Source organism: Archocentrus centrarchus, chromosome 14 (genome assembly GCF_007364275.1).
Source record: "Archocentrus centrarchus isolate MPI-CPG fArcCen1 chromosome 14, fArcCen1, whole genome shotgun sequence".
Classification (NCBI taxonomy): Eukaryota; Metazoa; Chordata; class Actinopteri; order Cichliformes; family Cichlidae; genus Archocentrus; species Archocentrus centrarchus.
Genome location: NC_044359.1, coordinates 2941282 through 2958900, shown reverse-complemented (window position 1 = coordinate 2958900; position 17619 = coordinate 2941282). Strand labels below are relative to the sequence as shown.

Here is a 17619-nt window from a genome sequence, read left to right as displayed (position 1 = left end):
CTTCGAACCGTGAAAGAAAAAAATGTTTTACCCATAATTTTACGTGGTGTTTTGGCAACCGTTTTACCGTAGAATCTACTTTTTTTTTTACAGTGTAAGTTGGCAACACTGAGCCCAGCTGAGGTCCAGTTGTTTTTATGGGGTTGTTCCTGCTGTCAGCACTAACCTAGTGACAATTCAGTTTGGAGCGGGACAGGAATGCTTTAAAAAAAATTGAAAATTGAAAACTGAAAATACGGGAAAATAAAAATACGGGATGACGGCAGGACAGAGGGGTAAAATACGGGAATTTCCTGGCCAAAACGGGAGACTTGACAGGTATAGTCAGAGATTTTCAGCACTTATAAATTTGCCTGCAAAAGGGCATAGAGAGATGAGGTATCACAAGTAACAACATATGGAGGTGGGCCCAAAACCGCCACTCCATTAATTAGGGCATCAGCTGTTCTGCCGCCTTTACTCTGCTAAGACCTGCTCTCTGCCAAGTTCTAGAACTATTAATTTTCTACTCCTACGTTCAACTTCATTTTTCTAAACAGTCAAACATTTCATTTGTCTTTCATATTCAACCATTTTACACGTTTTCACTTTTTTCTTTTTTTTTTCCCCTCTGTGCATACTCTTTAACCCAATGATTTACACATTCCAGTTATTCGGATCCATATTTCTTCTTTATATCATTTGCATGTGGCACTGTAGTGAGATGTCTCTCACATGTTTTCTTCTTTCTACGTTTAAGAAAACAGAGAACAAGAACACTTTTGAGGAGGCCTAATCGCCTTAGGTTAAACAACATAATTTGTTTTTAACCTCTTTTACACGCGACCCAGTCGCCATGCCACACGCTTGCCGACGGGTGTTACTCTTTTAGGCAGGCTCCCAATGTCTATTCAACCCCAACAGTGACAGATACAATTTTAATTTACCTTTTTAGTCAAATTTATCTTTTCCCCCAATTTCTATTTTAATTATTTGGAATCTTTCTCACCCGATATGGGTTACAGCCATGCTTCTAAGGCAGGGTCGTTGAATCCAGGCGACTGTCCAGCAAAGGAGTGAAGATTCGAGTTCCTCCATAATTTGCAAATTGAGGAGGACTGAAAGCGTTTTTTTGTTTTTTTTTCTTCAGCTTGATCAATGACTCGTCACTCAGCTCCTTCATGGAAAAGCTCACTGGATCCTGCCAACAATCACCAAAATTGTTATGGAAATGTATATATCAAATGAGAGAGACAAGATTCCTTTACATGGTTTAATGCTTGTACCAGGAGGAGTCACCCCATACCCCCAGACGGGCATGAGTGAATTTTGAATGTTACACAGAAACAAAATGTACTTATACCCTTTTACACCCCCCCTGTTCTCCCCTCCTTAACCCACCCATAAAGAAGAGGAGATCTTCTCCCAGTTAATGTCCCTGCATAAAGTGAGACTAACCAAAAGGACAATAAAACTACCGACTGTGACCCCGTTAACACAGAGGGTCCTGAGAGAGGAAGGGTGTGTGTAGGTTACACAAAAGGCATCTGGTCTTTACAACCTATCGGTCACTCTATGGTCAACCTACTCCCTAGTTGAACAACATATAAGTGGTTAAAGTAAAAATTTCCATCACAGTAACACTTACCTTTCCAGTCTTTGTTGACCTCACTCCAACTTTTTTTGAGATGTGATGCTATCATCAAATTCAAAATCAGCTAACACGTTTCTTAAAATTGTACATTTTCTCAGTTTAAATATTTGACATGTTCACTATATTCTATTGTGAGTGAAATGAGGTTTTATGAGATTTGCAAATCATTGCATTCTGTTTTCATTTATATTTACACAGCGTCCAACTTTTTTGAGTCGGGTTTGTAAAAATGGTTGTCGTGAAGTTCAGACCCAGACTCACAACAATGGACAACAGCACAACACATGCATTATTAACTCACACTACATGTGAGAAAAAAAGATTACATCACTGGTTAGTGATCTGGTAAATATGCTGACATGTGATGTGTGTCGTCGAGGTGTTGCTAGGACAAACATCATAAATTGTATGAGTTCAAGAAAACACTGCAGAACAGCTCTGCCCTCATGGTAACAAGGACCAAACCTAAGCTGCTAACTCTGCACAGTTTAACTGTATTTAATAGCTATTTAGCTTTTATTGTACACAATTGTCATTGTGCTTTTGTATTTCAGTCACTTCAACAGTGTAATATTTGCCTTCAATTTTCTCTGCAATGTCAAGTATATCTCCATCTCTCACTAACATCACTGTCCAAGATCAGAGGTTTGCAGAAGAGGTGATGATTTCAGTTCTAACTACACTTCCATCCTGTGTGTTTCTCGTCATTAATGGGATCATGTTGTTCACTCTGAGGAGTAAACCGGTGTTTCGTGAGACCTGCTGTTATGTTCTTCTTTATAACCTCCTTTTTGCAGACACTGTACAGCTGGGACAGAGTCAGGTTCATTTTCTTCTTGCAGTTTTTCAAATAAAAGTGTCATATCCTGTATGTACTTTTATCATCATCTTCACTCATCTCACAACTGTGGTTTCTCCTCTCACACTGGTGGTGATGCCTCTGGAGAGATATGTTGCTGTGTGTTACCCACTGAGGCATGCTGCCATCATCACCATCAGAAACACAGGGGCAGCTGTCACTGTGATTTGGACAATCAGTTTTCTAAACATTATTATTCGAACTCTGTTGTTTTTAGAACTATTTGAAAAGTTGGATAGTTTAGAGGTGAAAGGCCTTTGTTCTGATATAGCTATACTGCTTGGGTCAAAGTCTGATCATTATGACAAAGCTTTCACTAGTTTTGTGTTTGTGTCTGCTGGAGTGGCAGTCATGTTCTCTTATATTGGTGTGATATTAGCAGCCAGGTCGGCCTCCACTGACAAAGCTTTAGCCCATAAAGCTCGTAACACACTGGTGTTGAATCTGATACAGCTGTGCCTCAGCCTCTCCTCAACTATTTACTACCCACTGTTGATATCTCTTTCAATGATTGTTACAAGATTAATACTTTTCCGCATTCAAACTGTTTTTTATATGTTTTTTGTTATCTTACCCAGATGTCTGACTTCCCTCATCTATGGACTAAGAGATCAGACTATCAGACCTGTCCTCACATACTATCTATGCTGTAGATTGATACTCCCAGTGGTAGAAAACAAAGCATGACATGTTAAGTTTTGTGTATATTAAACCTCATTGATTAATAATTTGATGTCACTCAAAGAGAGAATTTAATGAGGTCTGTGAAGGTATTCAGGGAAGAGCTTTATTTATATGGATTATTGCAGTATATTACAATATAAATTAGGACATTATAATTCCAACCTTAATGATTACAGGTAACATTTTCAGCCTTTTTTCTTCGTCATTAATTTGTTTTTTATTTCATATTTTCCAATTTACTGCTGTTTCTTTTTTCCTGTTGATGTATATTATTTATTCTAGAAAGGTTGCCTTCTGGATCTTATGCAAGAGGTGTAGCAGACACAATTGTTTCCAATAAACGGCACCGACATGTTTTACGTTAAAGATACAATTTTATATCATTCATTAATGATGGGTTATTTAAAAGGACTAATTTAAAGCTATGTGAAACTGAAATGTTAATTACCATCACAGACTGCACAGAGTTTTATGCTGTCTTATATGTGCTGCATGTCTAACTAACTCCTGTGTAAAACTGTGGCATGGGAGAGTGACTGAGGTGAAAATGTACAAGTGTGTGGGGTCATGACCTTTGCCCTGGTTTATGATAACTGAGCTTTTCTTTAGTGTTTGAGGAAGTGGATCCCAGGGATAAGCGTTATCAGAAGTTAGAAGAAATAGAAAAGAGAATAAGTTTAAGCATAAAGAATGAGATAAAAGTTTGAGAAAAGTTTTGAGACTTTTTCAATTCAATTTTATTTATATAGCGCCAAATCACAACAAACAGCCAGAGCCAGAGATTAATATCAATTAATGATTAAATGCAGAGTGGAGTATAAACAAAGTAAATAAGGTGAATGAGAAGAAACAGTGCATTATGGGAACCCCCCAGCAGCCTAGGCCTATAGCAGCATAACTAAGGGAGGGTTCAGGGTCACCTGATCCAGCCCTAACTATAAGCTTTATCATAAAGGAAAGTTTTAAGCCTAATCTTAAAAATAGAGAGGGTGTCTGTCTCCTGAATCCAAGCTGGGAGCTGGTTCCACAGAAGAGGGGCCTGAAAGCTGAAGGCTCTGCCTCCCATTCTACTCTTAAGTATCCTAGGAACCACAAGTAAGCCAGCAGTCTGAGAGGGAAGTGTTCTTTTGGGGTGATATGGGACTATGAGGTCTTTAAGATAAGATGGTGCCTGATTATTCAAGATCTTGTATGTGAGGAGAAGGATTTTAAATTCTATTCTAGATTTAACAGGGAGCCAATGAAGAGAAGCCAATATGGGAGAAATCTGCTCTCTCTTTCTAGTCCCTGTCAGTACTCTAGCTGCAGCATTTTGGATCAGCTGAAGGCTTTTCAGGGAGCTTTTAGGACAGCCTGATAATAATGAATTACAATAGTCCAGCCTAGAAGTAATAAATGCATGAATTAGCTTTTCAGCATCACTCTGAGAAAGGATGTTTCTAATTTTAGAAATTTTGCGCAAATGCAAAAAAGCGGTCCTACATATTTAGATAAGATAGTGTTCATTTGTCACATGCGCAGTTATACACAGTACAATGCACAGTGAAATGTATTTTTTACCTGCAACCATATATACACACACATATAAATAAGAAGAATAAAAATAAAAATAAGTAATTCACACTATACACTATATACTATACACTATACACACTTTACATGGAATAATAGAATATTATAATATTTACATTGTGCAATAATATTTGTTTAATATGTGCATTGAAGGACAAATCCTGGTCAAAAATGAGTCCAAGATGTCTCACAGTGTTACTGGAGGCCAAAGTAATGCCATCCAGAGTAAGTATCTGGTTAGACACCATGTTTCTAATATTTGTGGGGCCAAGTACAAGAACTTCAGTTTTATCTGAATTTAGAAGCAGGAAATTAGAGGTCATCCAGGCCTTAATGTCTTTAAGACATTCCTGGAGTTTAACTAATTGATGTGTGTAATCTGGCTTCATTGATAGGTAAAGCTGAGTATCATCTGCGTAACAATGAAAATTGATGCAATGCTTTCTAATAATACTGCCTAAGGGAAGCATGTATAATGTAAATAGAATTGGTCCTAGCACAGAACCCTGTGGAACTCCATAATTAACCTTAGTGTGTGAAGAAGACTCCCCATTTACATGAACAAATTGGAGTCTATGAGATAAATATGATTCAAACCACTGCAGTGCAGTACTTTTAATACCTATAGTATGCTCTAATCTCTGTAATAAAATGTTATGATCAACAATGTCAAAGCTGCACTGAGGTCCAACAGGACAAGAACAGAGATGAGTCCACTGTCAGAGGCTCTAAGAAGATCATTTGTAACCTTCACTAATGCTGTTTCTGTACTGTGATGAATTCTGAAACCTGACTGAAACTCTTCAAATAAACCGTTCCTCTGCAGATGATCAGTTAGCTGTTTTACAACTAACTGCTCTCAAGATGGCGCCTGTGTTTGGACTCGCCATCGGTCAATGAGCTGTTGCTTTTGTTTTTATTTTGATGTTGATAAGCTTTCCGGTCTACGATGGTCTTGCAGCCCGTTGGGTGTATGATCGACAGGTTTTGTTGAACATCTGCACTTATATGGGGTACTATGATGCTCCTTTTTTGTGTCTTGGTGGTGCAGGCTCTTATTCCCCTCCATTTACCCCGCTAACCAAAGCGGCTGGTGCCGGTCAGCACTGCCGGAGCCTCGGTGGACATAGGCGGAGGAAGAGGAGATGTAGAGCCGGAGTCCAGGTGAGACTGCGGTTGTTCTGGAAGCGGGGAATTGCTGGAAAACATCGACCCTCCTTTATGTTTATCCTGATGTCTCCTGGTGCCTGGAGTTATGATTCTTTTCCACCTCTGAACTTACGCAGGAGGACGTGTTGTCTTCGCCAAGTTTTTCCGGACTCTCCTGCAGCTGTGGTAGCCTCTCCGGTGGTGAGTGAACTTTATAGGCACAGTGGATCAACTTCACGAGTCCTGCGCTCCTTGCCCCGGCTGTCTTCATTAGGGTCCCCAGCTTCAACTCCTCTCAGGATGGCACTCATGAATGTGCGCTCCGTTTCACATAAGTCTTTCATTTTGAATGACTATATTCTGTCCAAGGATTTGGATTTCCTGTTTCTGACTGAAACCTGGCAGAGGGAGATGGATCACACTCCGCTTATAGAACTGTGTCCTACTAAATACAGATTCTTCAGCTCCCCTCGCTCGTCAGGACGTGGTGGAGGACTGGCTGCAATTTTCAAGAGCAGCTTTACGTGCCCTTGGGTGAGCTTGGAAACTTTTTCGAGCCGCAGATCTTAAAGGTTGGAAGAGATAATTCATTTTATTGTGTTTTAATCAATTCAATTCAATTTTATTTATATAGCGCCAAATCACAACAAACTGTTGCCTCAAGGCGCTTTGTATTGTGGGTAAAGACCCTACAATAATACAGAGAAACCGTCTACCGTCCACCTGGCCCAGGGACATCCTTCTTGAAGGAATTTAGTGACTTTTTGTCCTCCACATTGAAACTAGCAAGACTACTTATTATTGGAGATTTTAACTTTCACGTTGATGATATTTCAGATAAACATGCTGAAAAATTTATCAATCTGATGGAATCTTTTAATCTGTCCCAACATGTGTCTTGCCCTACACATAACAAAGGACATGTTTTAGATCTTGTTTTTACTCTTGCATTAAATATTGATTCAATTTATTCTGAGGATATTTTTATTTCTGATCATGTTTGTGTTCTTCTTAATTTGTCTCTTAATTTTGATTGTCTATCTGTGCCTCATGTGTTTTGTTCACGCATTGTTAATCACCTTTCTGCAGATAAATTTACTGCTGCTTTTAATCATGAGGTTTCTACTTCAAATGATGTAAATATTTTAGTAGACTTTTTTAACCTTCAGTGTCTCTCTATTTTAGATAGAATAGCTCCTTTTAAAATGAGGAAGGCTACTTTTAGCAAATCCTCCCCTTGGATGAATGACAGTATTCGCCTTTTGAAACGTAGCTGTCGGAAAGTGGAGCGTCTATGGAAATCAACAAAGCTCCAAGTCCACCTAACTCACTTAAAGGAACTTAGATTTTCTTTTAATAACATGGTGAAGGATGCAAGAGCTGCTTATTTCTCTCGGCTGATTTCTAACAGTAGACAAAATCCAAAAATGCTATTTGACACAACCAAAAAGACTGTTACACCTGCTTCTCCTACTTTAGCCATCCAGTCTAATGAAGACTGTGAAAACTTTTTATCCTTTTTTATTGGGAAAGTTAACAATATCAGACCTAACATAAATCCCTCTGTATCTTCTTCTGCCTTACTTCCCACTCGGCCTTCAATCTTGGAGAACTTTTCACCAATATCATTAAAATATCTCCTAAGTGTGGTTGATATCATGAAACCCTCCTCTAGCTCCACTGATGTTTTACCCACATTTCTATTCAAGAAAGTTTTTTGCACCATTGGGCCATGTGTGTTAACAATAATTAACAGGTCACTGGTTACTGGCTCTGTCCCCGATATTTTAAACAGGCTGTTATTCATCCCCTATTAAAAAAGCCTGATGCTGATCCTTCACTTGTTCAAAATTTTAGACCAATTTCAAAGCTTTCTTTTATATCAAAAGTCTTAGAAAAAGTTGTGGCCAAACAGCTAAATGTTATGTTAGCTAAATATAACATACTCGATAAGTTTCAGTCTGGATTTCGTAACCTGCACTCTACTGAAACTGCTCTTCTTAGAGTCTCTAATGATATTTTAATGAAAAGAGATGCAGGTGAATGCTCTGTTCTTGTACTCCTGGACTTATCGGCAGCATTTGACACAGTAGATCATAACATTTTAATAGGCAGGTTAAGGACATGGGTGGGCATCTCTGGGTCAGCCTTAGATTGGTTTCGTTCTTACCTCTCAGACAGAAGCTTCTCAGTGGCTGCTGATAGTTTTACATCCTCATCTGCTGCTCTGTCCTGTGGTGTGCCCCAAGGCTCTGTGTTGGGACCTATCTTGTTGACTTTGTATTTACTACCTCTCAGAGACATTTTGGGCACATTTAAAGAGGTCTCATATCATTGTTACGCTGATGATATTCAGCTGTATATTTCCTTTTCTCCACAGAATGTTAAAAAACTATCTATTCTTCAGAATTGTGTTGAGGCTGTAAAGAACTGGATGGCTGCTAACTACCTTTCACTTAATACCGGGAAAACTGAAGTTCTTGTCTTTGCACCTGATAGCTTTGTTCCCACTGTGATAAACAATCTTGGTTTTTATCATCAATGATTCAGTCAAATGTCTGAAACCTAGGAGTTATATTTGACCAAGCTCTTAGCTTTGAAAAACATGTTAATAGCCTTGTGCGATCCTGCTTTTTTCATTTACGAAATATTGCCCGCCTCAGTTGATCGGTGTCCAAACCGGAATTGGAAATTATTATTCATGCTTTTGTCTCCTCTCGGTTGGACTACTGTAATTCGTTATACATTAGTCTCAGCAAATCGTCTTTGGATCACCTCCAGTTGGTCCAAAATGCTGCTGCCAGGCTAGTTAATGGATCCCCTAAGTGATCTCATGTGACACCTATCTTGTCATCTCTGCACTGGCTTCCCATAAAGTTCAGATTCCAGTTTAAGATCTTGGTGATCACTTTCAGAGCTCTGCATGGTCAAATACCTGAATAGATTAGTGAGATTTTACACCCATACATAACGCACAGACTGCTGAGGTCTTCTGATCAAAATTTGTTAGTGGTTCCACGGTCTAGGCTAAAAACTAAGGGAGACTCTGCTTTCGAGGTTGCAGCGCCTAAATTGTGGCATGCACTACCATCACACCTGAGATCTGTGGACTCTATTGAATCATTCAAAGAACAACTCTAGACTCATTTGTACAGGCTTGCTTTTAACTAGTGGTTTGTGTGTGTTTTATCGTGTATCACTGTTTTCTTTGAATTGCTGTAAAGCACTTTGTGATTTTATCTAGAAAGGTGCTCTATAAAATAATTTTACTTACTTACTTACTTACTCTTTCAAGAATCTTTGAGAGAAAAGGGAGGTTGGAGATTGGCCTGTAATTAGCTAAGACAGCTGGGTCAGTGATGGCTTTTAAAATAGCGCTTTAATTACAGCCACCTTGAAGGCCTGTGGTACATAGCCAACTAATAAAGACAGATTGATCATTTTTAAGATTGAAGCATCAATAATTGGAAAGACTTCTTTAAACAGTCTACTAGGAATGGGATCTAATAAACATGTTGCTGGTTTTGAGGAAGTAACTATTGAACTTAACTCCGAAGGATCAATTGGAGCGAAAGAGTCTAAACAAATACCAGAAGTGCTGAAAGCAGCCGAACATGAAGATAAATCTTTGAGATGGTTATGAATCATTTTTTCTCTAATGTCTAAAATTTTACTTGTAAAGAAATCCATGAAGTCACTACTAGTCAAAGTGAAAGGAATACTCTGCTCTACAGAGCGTCCTGCACGGTGTTGGGCTGTGAGCACAAACCCCATCTGTGGACGTCGGGCCCTCATACCATCCTCATGGAGTCAGTTTCTAACCGTTTGTGCAGACACATGCACATTTGTGGCCTGCTGGAGGTCATTTTGCAGGGCTCTGGCAGTGCTCCTCCTGTTCTTCCTTGCACAAAGGTGGAGGTCCTGCCGCTGCTGGGTTGTTGCCCTCCTACGTCCTCCTCCACGTCTCCTGGTGTACTGGCCTGTCTCCTAGTAGTGCCTCCAGCTTCTGGGCACTATGCTGACAGACACAGCAAACCTTCTTGCCACAGCTCGCATTGATGTGCCATCCTGGATGAGCTGCACTACCTGAGCCACTTGTGTGGGTTGTAGAGTCCGTCTCATGCTACCACGAGTGTGAAAGCACCACCAACATTCAAAAGTGACCAAAACATCAGCCAGAAAGCATAGGTACTGAGAAGTGGTCTGTGGTCCCCACCTGCAGAACCACTCCTTTATTGAGTGTGTCTTGCTAATTGCCAATAATTTCCACCTGTTGTCTATTCCATTTGCACAACAGCATGTGAAATTGATTGTCAGTCAATGTTGCTTCTTTCAGGTAAACAGGTTTTTTGTGAAGGAAGACACCTGAAACACTTTAATTAAAAAAGTAAAACATCCATCCATCCATCCATTTTCTTCCGCTTATCCGGGGCAGGGTCGCGGGGGCAGAAGCCTAAGCAAAGAAGCCCAGGCTTCCCTCTCCCCAGCCACCTCCTCCAGCTCATCCGGAGGGACCCCAAGGCGTTCCTAGGCCAGCCGAGATACATAATCTCTCCAGCGTGTCCTGGGTCTACCACGGGGCCTCTTCCCGGTGGGACATGCCCGGAACACCTCACCCAGGAGGCGGCCAGGAGGCATCCTAATCAGATGCCCGAGCCACCTCAACTGGCTCCTTTCGATGTGGAGGAGCAGCGGCTCTACTCTGAGCCCCTCCTGGATGGCCGCACTCCTCACCTTATCTCTAAGGGAGAGGCCAGCCACCCTTCGAAGGAAACTCATTTCTGCCGCTTGTATTCGCGATCTTGTTCTTTCGGTCACTACCCAAAGCTCGTGACCATAGGTGAGGGTAGGAACGTAGATCGACCGGTAAATCGAGAGCTTCGCTTTTACGCTAAGCTCCCTCTTCACCACGACGGACCGGTGCAGCGTCCGCATCACTGCAGAAGCAGCCCCGATCCGCCTGTCGATCTCCCGTTCCCTTCTCCCATCACTCGTGAACAAGACCCCGAGATACTTAAACTCCTCCACTTGAGGCAAGAACTCGTTCCTGAGCCGGAGATGGCACTCCACCCGTTTCCGGCTGAGGACCATGGCCTCAGACTTAGAGGTGCTGATTCTCATGCCAGCCGCTTCACACTTGGCTGCGAACCGTTCCACTGCGAGCTGGAGGCCACCCCCTGATGAAGCCAACAGAACCGCATCATCTGCAAAAAGCAGAGATGAGACTCTGAGGCCACCAAGGAAGAAGCCTTCCGCCACCTGGCTACGCCTAGAAATTCTGTCCATAAAAATTATGAACAGAATCGGTGACAAAGGGCAGCCCTGACGGAGTCCAACACCCACAGGAAACAAATCCGACTTATTAACGGCTATACGGACCAAGCTCTCACTGTGGTTGTACAAGGACTGAATGGCCCGCAACAATGGGCCAGACACCCCATACTCCCGCAGAACCTCCCAAAGGACACCCCGAGGGACACGGTCGAATGCCTTCTCCAAGTCCACAAAGCACATGTAGACTGGTTGGACAAACTCCCACGCACACTCGAATATCCTTGAGAGGATAAAGAGCTGGTCCAGCGTTCCACGACCAGGACGAAAACCGCATTGTTCCTCCTGGATCCGAGGTTCGACTAACGGACGGACCCTCCTTTCCAGCACCCTGGCATAGACCTTACCGGGGAGGCTGAGTAGTGTGATCCCCCGAAAGTTGGAGCACACCCTCCGGTCTCCCTTCTTAAAGATGGAGACCACCACCCCGGTCTGCCAATCCAATGGCACTGCCCCAGATCTCCACGCGATGTTGCAGAGGCGTGTCAACCAAGACAGCCCTACAACATCCAGAGCCTTCAGGAACTCAGGGTGAATCTTGTCCACCCCAGGGGCTCTGCCACCAAGGAGTTGTTTAACTACCTCAGTGACCTCACCCCCAGTGATGGTCAAGTCATCCCCCTCATCCCCAGACTCTGCTTCCACTACAAAAGGCGTGTCAGTGGGATTCAGAAGGTCCTCGATGTATTCCTTCCACCGTCTGACTATAGCCTCAGTTGAAGTCAGCAGCACCCCCCCCGCACTATAAACAGTGTGAGTGAAGCACTGCTTTCCCCTCCTGAGTCGCCTGACGGTTTGCCAGAATCGCTTCGATGCCGTCCGAAAGTCTTTTTCCATAGCCTCACCGAACTCCTCCCACACCCGAGTTTTTGCTTTGGCCACTACCCGAGCTGCATTCTGCTTGGCCTGTCGATACCTGTCAGCTGCCTCCGGAGTCCCACAGGCTAACCAAGCCCGATAGGACTCTTTCTTCAGCTTGATGGCTCCCTTCACCTCCGGTGACCACCATCTGGTTCGGGGGTTACCACCATGACAGGCACCAACCACCTTGCAGCCACAGCTCTGAGCAGCAGCCTCAACAATGGAGGTGCGGAACATGGTCCATTCGGACTCAATGTCCTCAGCCTCCCTCGGAATGCTGTCGAAGTTCTGCCGGAGGTGGGAGTTGAAGATCTCCCGGACTGGGGCTTCTGCCAGGCGTTCCCAGCGCACCCTCACAATACGTTTAGGTGTGCCAGGTCTGTCCAGCATCTTCCCCCGCCACCTGATCCAACTCACCACCAGGTGGTGATCAGTTGACAGCTCAGCTCCTCTCTTCACCCGAGTGTCCAGAACATACGGCCGCAGATCTGATGATACGATTACAAAATCGATCATCGACCTGCGACCTAGGGTGTCCTGGTGCCATGTGCACTTATGGACATCCTTGTGTTCGAACACGGTGTTTGTTATGGACAAACTGTGGTTTGCACAGAAGTCCAATAACAAAACACCATTCGGGTTCAGATCGGGCAGGCTGTTCCTCCCAATCACGCCCCTCCAGGTTTCACTGTCATTGCCCACGTGAGCGTTGAAGTCTCCCAGCAAGACTATGGAGTCACCAGATGGAGCACTCTCCAGCACCCCACCCAGCAACTCCAAAAAGGGTGGGTACCCTGAACTGTAATTCGGCGCATATGCGCAAACAACAGTCAGGACCCGTTCCCCAGCCCGAAGGCGCAGGGAAACTACCCTCTCGTCCACCGGTGAAAACTCTGACGTACAGGCAGCAAGCCGGGGGGATACAAGAATACCCACCCCAGCTCGCCGCCTCTCACCGAGGGCAACTCCAGACTGGAACAGAGTCCAGCCCTTCTCCAGGAGACTGGTTCCAGAGCCCAGGCCATGCGTTGAGGTGAGCCCAACTATATCTAGCTGGTATCTCTCAACCTCACGCACTAGCTCAGGCTCCTTCCCCACCAGAGAGGTGACATTCCATGTCCCAGTAGCCAGTTTCGATAGCCGGGGATCAGTCCGCCAGGGCCTCCACCCTCGGCCACCGCCCGACACACACTGCACCCGACCCCTACGACACCTCCTGCGGGTGGTGGGCCTGCAGGAGGGCGGGCCCATGTAACCTCTTCGGGCTGCGCCCGGCCAAGCACCACGGGCTAATGCCTGGCCACCAGACACTCTCCCTCGAGCTCCCTCCCCAGGCCTGGCTCCAGGGTGGGGCCCTGGTAACCCTATCCCGGGCAGGGTAAACTGTTCCCTTGTTTTTTCACTCATAAGGGTCTTCTGAACCGCTCTTTGTCTGGACCCTCACCCAGGACCAGTTTGCCATGGGAGACCCTACCAGGGGGACAAGCCCCCAGACAACATAGCTCCTGGGATCACTGGGAAACACAAACCCCTCCACCACGATAAGGTGGCGATTCACGGAGGAGAAAAAAGTAAAACATTTAATGTATTAATGAATCAGAAAAAATACACACATGGCCACGTGGGAACCCAGATTAAGAGTGTGCACTCTCTCTCTCTCTCTGAGCCCGTGTTCCTGTGTAACCAAAACGTTTTTATACAGCCTGTTATCTTAAACATAAACAATCTCTGGGTGCTATGAGTTGACCTTTGTCATTCAGTCTTTGTCAAGCTGGTTTTTTTCATGACCCAGATTCCTCTCAGACATAGGCACGTCTTCTTCCTGATGTACTAATTTAATCAATACAGAGAAATCTTGTCCAGATTAATGACAGAACATTCGTTGGCCAGTCCTCGAGATAAGATGCTCTGAAAGAGGAGTTAGTCTAGAACTTTCTGATCTGTTGCTCTCTGTCTAATGTATTATTTAATTGTTTATTAAATAGAATGGGGCGTTCACATCGCCCCATTCTGAGGGACGAGACCTTTTTCTCATTAGTACACCACTCTCACTCCCGCTTAGATTACTTTCTAGTTAGCTCCATGATGATGGATATCACAGAAATTCAGATCCACCCTATCACTATCAGTGATCATGCACCGGTGTCTATGTCTCTGACACAGAAAAGAGTCACACCACCAATTAGGAACTGCAGATTTAATACATCGTTACTTAAAGAACAAGGTTTCATTAATTATTTCAAAAAGGAGTGGGCTATATACCTTGAAAATAATGATCTGCCAGGAATATCACCATGTGTTCTTTGGGAAGCAGGAAAGGCAGTAATGCAGGGCAAAATAATATCTTACTGCTCGCATAAGAAAAATAAAGAAAACACGCTTATGTTAGAATTAGAACAAAAAATTAAATCTTTAGAAACTGCCTATGCTGCTTCATCACAAGAACATAAATTCACAACTTGAGGAAACTAAAATTGGAATTTAATGAAATAACTGATAAGAAGACACAATTTCTGTTACAGAGGCTGCGTTTAGAAAATTTTGAACATGGAAACAAATCTGGAAAATTCCTGGCCAACCAGTTAAAACTGAATAAAGAAAAAACAGCTATTCCTTCTATTAAAGACACAACTGGTAACATTATTCATGACCCACAACAAATAAATAAATGTTTCAAAGACTTTTATGAAGCCTTATACTCATCACAGATTAATCCATCTGATACTGCTATTGAAGAATTTCTTAACAGTATAAATCTACCAAAAACTAAACGATGAACAGGTTGCAGCTCTGGATTCACCTCTCTCAACATCTGAATTCCAAGATGCCCTACAGCATCTCCCAAATAATAAGGCCCCTGGTCTAGATGGTTTACCAGCTGAGTTTTATAAAGAATTTTGGTCTGAGCTAGCACCCATTTTTTTTCAAAATGGTGACTCAGATTCAGAATGATCAAACACTATCTCCAAATACAAACTCTGCTAACATCAGCCTGCTTCTTAAACCAGGCAAAAACCCCACACTCCCATCCAGCTACCGCCCAATCTCACTCATAAATGTAGATCTTAAGATAATTTGCAAAGTCTTTGCCAGAAGATTAGAAAATATTACTTCACTCATAATACATCCTGATCAAACAGGTTTTATCAAGGGTCGACATGCAGCCAATAATACAGGCAGAATAATAAATGTAATAGATTACTGTTCCATTAACAAATTAGAAACCACAGTTGTTTCTTTAGATGCAGAGAAGGCATTTGACCGGGTTAACTGGAAATGTGTATTAGCAGTTCTACAAAAATTTGGATTTGGTTCATCCTTCATTAATTGGATCGGAACACTATACAGCTCCCCAATGCACAGATTAGGACAAATGATCTTATTTCCCAAAGCTTTAGTCTGCAGAGGGGCACTAGGCAGGGCTGCCCACTCTCTCCCTCACTTTTTGTCATCTTTATTGAGCCACTGGCAGCAGCAATTAGACAAAATGCAAATATTAAAGGAATTCAAACAAAAAATACAGACCATAAGATAAGCCCTTATGCTGATGATGTATTACTTTTCCTTGGGAATTCACAAGCTTCTCTCTTGAAGACAATTAACCTGATAGATAAATTCTCATCTATATCTGATTACTCTATTAACTGGAGTAAATCAACAGTTTTGCCTCTAAACTGTAATTTTGAGAACACCACTACCATGTCACTACAGTCAGGCAACATTAAATATTTGGGTACAAATTTTTCTGCCAGACTCTCAGACTTGGTTTGATTAAATCACATTCCTCTATTAAAAATGATAGAGGATGATCTCACACGTTGGAATAGTTTACCTATATCACTCACGGGTAGAGTCTTCATCATTAAATTGATGGTTTTGCCAAAAATCCTCTATTTGTTCTCACTGATCCCTAATAAACCTTCTGTTGCTTGGTTTAACCCTTATATGCGTGCACTTTTTTGCTTACGTTTTTAGTGACCTGGGGTTAATCTGTACCCCATGGATTTAATCAAAGAAAGCATAGATATAACCATAAAATGAACTTTATTTCAACCAATAAATGAACACTGCATGCATCTAACCACCAAAGAAACACTGCATGCATTTAACCACCAAGCAAACACTGCATGCATTTAACCACCAAACAAACACTGAATGCACTTAAACTGAATTGGAATATTCTGCAAAACATTTATCATTAGCAACCTCATTCTGGATGAACATACCTAAAATGCAGTTACACAATACCAGGTAGCTGATAAGACTTGGGAGCAAAAATATCCAGATATATATATAGAAAGACTACCTAATTTCATCTAAATTTGTCTGATATGAAACCTTTTCAAAATATTTTTTATTACGACAAATCACTTTTTTCGGTGTTCACTGTACAATAACCTCCTCAAGTCCAAGGTCAATGTTCTGTATTTCTAGCCATGCCAGATGTGCTGACACGTTTTGTATGTCTTACCCCTATTTATTCTCCCAGATCTTTTACAGTCGCAGCTGGATGTATATTGGATTTGATTCAAGTATTCTAGTCCAATCTATATACCTATCTATGTATATAGATAGGTATATAGTTTCGGTTTTTCCCTAACCAGAAACCCTGGATGAACAGCCAGGTCCGTTCACTCCTCAAAACCCGTGATGCTGCCTTCAGGTCAGGCGACAGAGCTCTGTACAGTGCTGCTCGAGCTGACCTGAAAAGAGGAATTAAAAAAGCCAAAACGGACTACAGGAGGAGAATAGAGTCCCATCTGTCCAGCAATAACACACGGGAGGTGTGGCAGGGCATTCAGAACATCACAAACTTCAGAGGCTGTGATGTGACTGCAGGAGACCTGAGTGTGTCACTAGCAGAGGAACTTAACTGTTTCTTTGCTCGCTTTGAGATGCCTCAGGACCACCCATCTGCTCCAGTCCTGCCTTCCCCCCACCAGGCTGCACCCCACTCACTGTCCAGGAGCATGAGGTACGGCGCGTGCTCCTGGCAGTGAACCCCAGGAAGGCTACCGGACCAGACGGAGTACCTGGCAAGGTGATCAGAGCGTGTGCCCACCAGCTCACCCTGATTCTCACCAGGATTTTCAACCTCTCCCTGGCCCAAGCAGTCATCCCCCCCTGCCTAAAAACAGCCACAATCATCCCTGTCCCCAAAAGGTCATCTGTCACCAGCCTAAATGATTACCGCCCTGTGGCCCTCACACCGGTAATCATGAAGTGCTTTGAGAGGCTGGTTCTCCAGCACATCAAAGACCATCTGCCCCCCACTTTCGACACCCATCAGTTTGCATATCGAGCAAACAGATCCACAGAGGACGCCATCGCTGTAGCTCTCCACTCTGTGTTGAGCCACTTGGAGCAGCAGCAGAGCTACGCTCGCATGCTCTTTGTGGATTACAGCTCAGCGTTCAACACAATCATCCCGGACATTCTCACCACCAAACTGCACACCCTGGGCCTCCCCCCTCTCACATGTTCCTGGATCAAGGACTTCTTAACCAACCGGCCCCAGACTGTGAGACTT

The 17619-nt window shown here is 43.1% G+C and overlaps 1 protein-coding gene across 1 annotated transcript; it reads left to right on the top strand.

Moving 5' to 3' along the window:
• Positions 1-2228: 2228 nt before the first annotated feature.
• Positions 2229-3179, top strand: LOC115791895 (odorant receptor 131-2-like). The gene has a single exon (XM_030746187.1). It carries the CDS (start codon positions 2229-2231, stop codon positions 3177-3179), a length of 951 nt encoding a protein of 316 aa, XP_030602047.1.
• Positions 3180-17619: the final 14440 nt, after the last annotated feature.

What these genes read in the sequence shown, in the direction of transcription:
- LOC115791895 (XM_030746187.1), top strand. Translation starts at nt 2,229, where the DNA reads ATGTCAAGTATATCTCCATCTCTCACTAACATCACTGTCCAAGATCAG.